The 1658-nt window shown below is 34.8% G+C and overlaps 1 protein-coding gene across 1 annotated transcript; it reads right to left on the bottom strand.

Annotated features, from left to right (window-relative positions):
- Positions 1 to 607: 607 nt before the first annotated feature.
- On the bottom strand, positions 608 to 1652 carry LOC111381951. Its single transcript, XM_023005794.1, has 3 exons — positions 1396 to 1652; positions 1235 to 1311; positions 608 to 1062 (listed from the first exon to the last, which is right to left on the bottom strand). The coding sequence occupies exons 1-3, from the start codon at positions 1500 to 1502 to the stop codon at positions 623 to 625; spliced, it is 624 nt and encodes a 207-aa protein (XP_022861562.1). The 5' UTR covers positions 1503 to 1652; the 3' UTR covers positions 608 to 622.
- Positions 1653 to 1658: the final 6 nt, after the last annotated feature.

The following is a 1658-nucleotide window of genomic DNA, read 5'->3' as shown; positions in this document are numbered from 1 at the left end:
TTTATTTTAAAAAAAAAAAAAAAAAAATATCTTTGAAGTCATAAATATTTTTTTTAGTGTATCTAAGAAGTTTACTTTAATGTTATGCAAAATGTAGGACCTATTACTTAATGAGCAACGCATCATTTTATAATTAAAGCATGATAGAAATATTTTTACAACAGAATAATAAAACACATCCACATAAATTATTATTATTATTATAAGAAATGGATGACCCCGCGTGTCTTACAAAGGAAACAAGAAGTAGCATAACTCAACTAACCAATAAGATAATCCCTGACTTCCATAAATTTTGATTAGAAGCCATTACAAGTATTGGGTTTTTCTTAAACTAATGTCAATATAAGAAATTCCCAGATTTTTTTACATGAATACTTTTCAGACTTGATGTATTCAAGAAGTTTTAGTTTCAAAGAAAAGAAAAAGAAAAAAAGAAGGTATGTCTATCTAGGAAAGGGTCTAGACATGCAGACAATGTCCACAGAGTATCAATTCCAAGATAAAAGATTTATAGAAACAGTGAAGTGTTTATGCCTCAAACTTAGACATTTCTGCATGTTCTTCTAGACAGATTCCAATAAGAGGGAACAGAACTCCAGTCAAGATAATGTTTCTTCCATTAAGTTGAAAGGACAAACATTAAGATTAGGCCAGAAATGTAATTTACCAACATAGATGCAGCACGAATGGAAAGATCCCCCTGCTTCTTTGAATTGCTGATGGAATTCCCTTTTTCAATTACAGATGCATTATTGTTGTAATCTGATATTATAGGGAAACCAGCATCTGTAAATCTACTCCAAGACACACTTGACAAGGCACGAGGCTGTGTCTTTTTGTTGTCATCAACTCTCTCCCCTTCCTGTATAATGTTCGAGGCAAGAAGACTGTCTGCCGACTGTTCAAAATGTTTCACACCAACAGGAAGTTTCTGGATGCACACGTTGTCAAACAACATAGTTTCCTCTGAAATGTTAGCTTCTTCTTTGGCACATTCACTCAGATGACCTGACCACAAATTTCCTCTACTAAGAAGCTCCCTCTTAAACATAGGTACTCCTGGGTAACGCATTGCAACCAGGATTGATATTAATTGTAATCACTGGACTGCTAAAATAGGCATTACAGCTAACAATTTATTTGTACCAGTTATTACAATTAGCTCGCGTGACATCAGAATCACTATATGAAAATTGATTCAAAACCAGATAAGAAACCATTCAGACTCTACCTACAGAATTGAAGGAATGAGTGGAAGAAGAGGAGTCAGCCTCAGAAAATTCTACCTCGCTTTCACCAGAACCAATACTGTTTCGCAACAAGAGTTTTAGTAGTGTTAAATTACAAAACTAAACCATGGTCAAATTGAAGCATGCAAGGGGAAAAGAGAACCTTAGAGAGCTGATTTCTTCATCATTATTGCTCAATAGTGTTTGGATTTCGTTGAAGAAAATCTCTGCATCTTCAGTTTTGCCATTCAAGGAATTTATATCAGGCATTTCACCAATGCCAGTTGAGTTTGTCACCTCAGAAGAATGTGGACGCTCACTGCTGAAAGGTTGTGGATATTGCTTCTTGAAGATATTGAATATAAAAGGGAAATGTTGGGCCAAGTTAAAGAATATGCCATTTTTCCGAGCCAACTGCTGTCTGGA

This window comes from Olea europaea, unplaced genomic scaffold, assembly GCF_002742605.1.
Source record: "Olea europaea var. sylvestris unplaced genomic scaffold, O_europaea_v1 scaffold24034, whole genome shotgun sequence".
Lineage (NCBI taxonomy): Eukaryota > Viridiplantae > Streptophyta > Magnoliopsida > Lamiales > Oleaceae > Olea > Olea europaea.
This window is presented reverse-complemented; position numbering and strand designations above follow the sequence as displayed.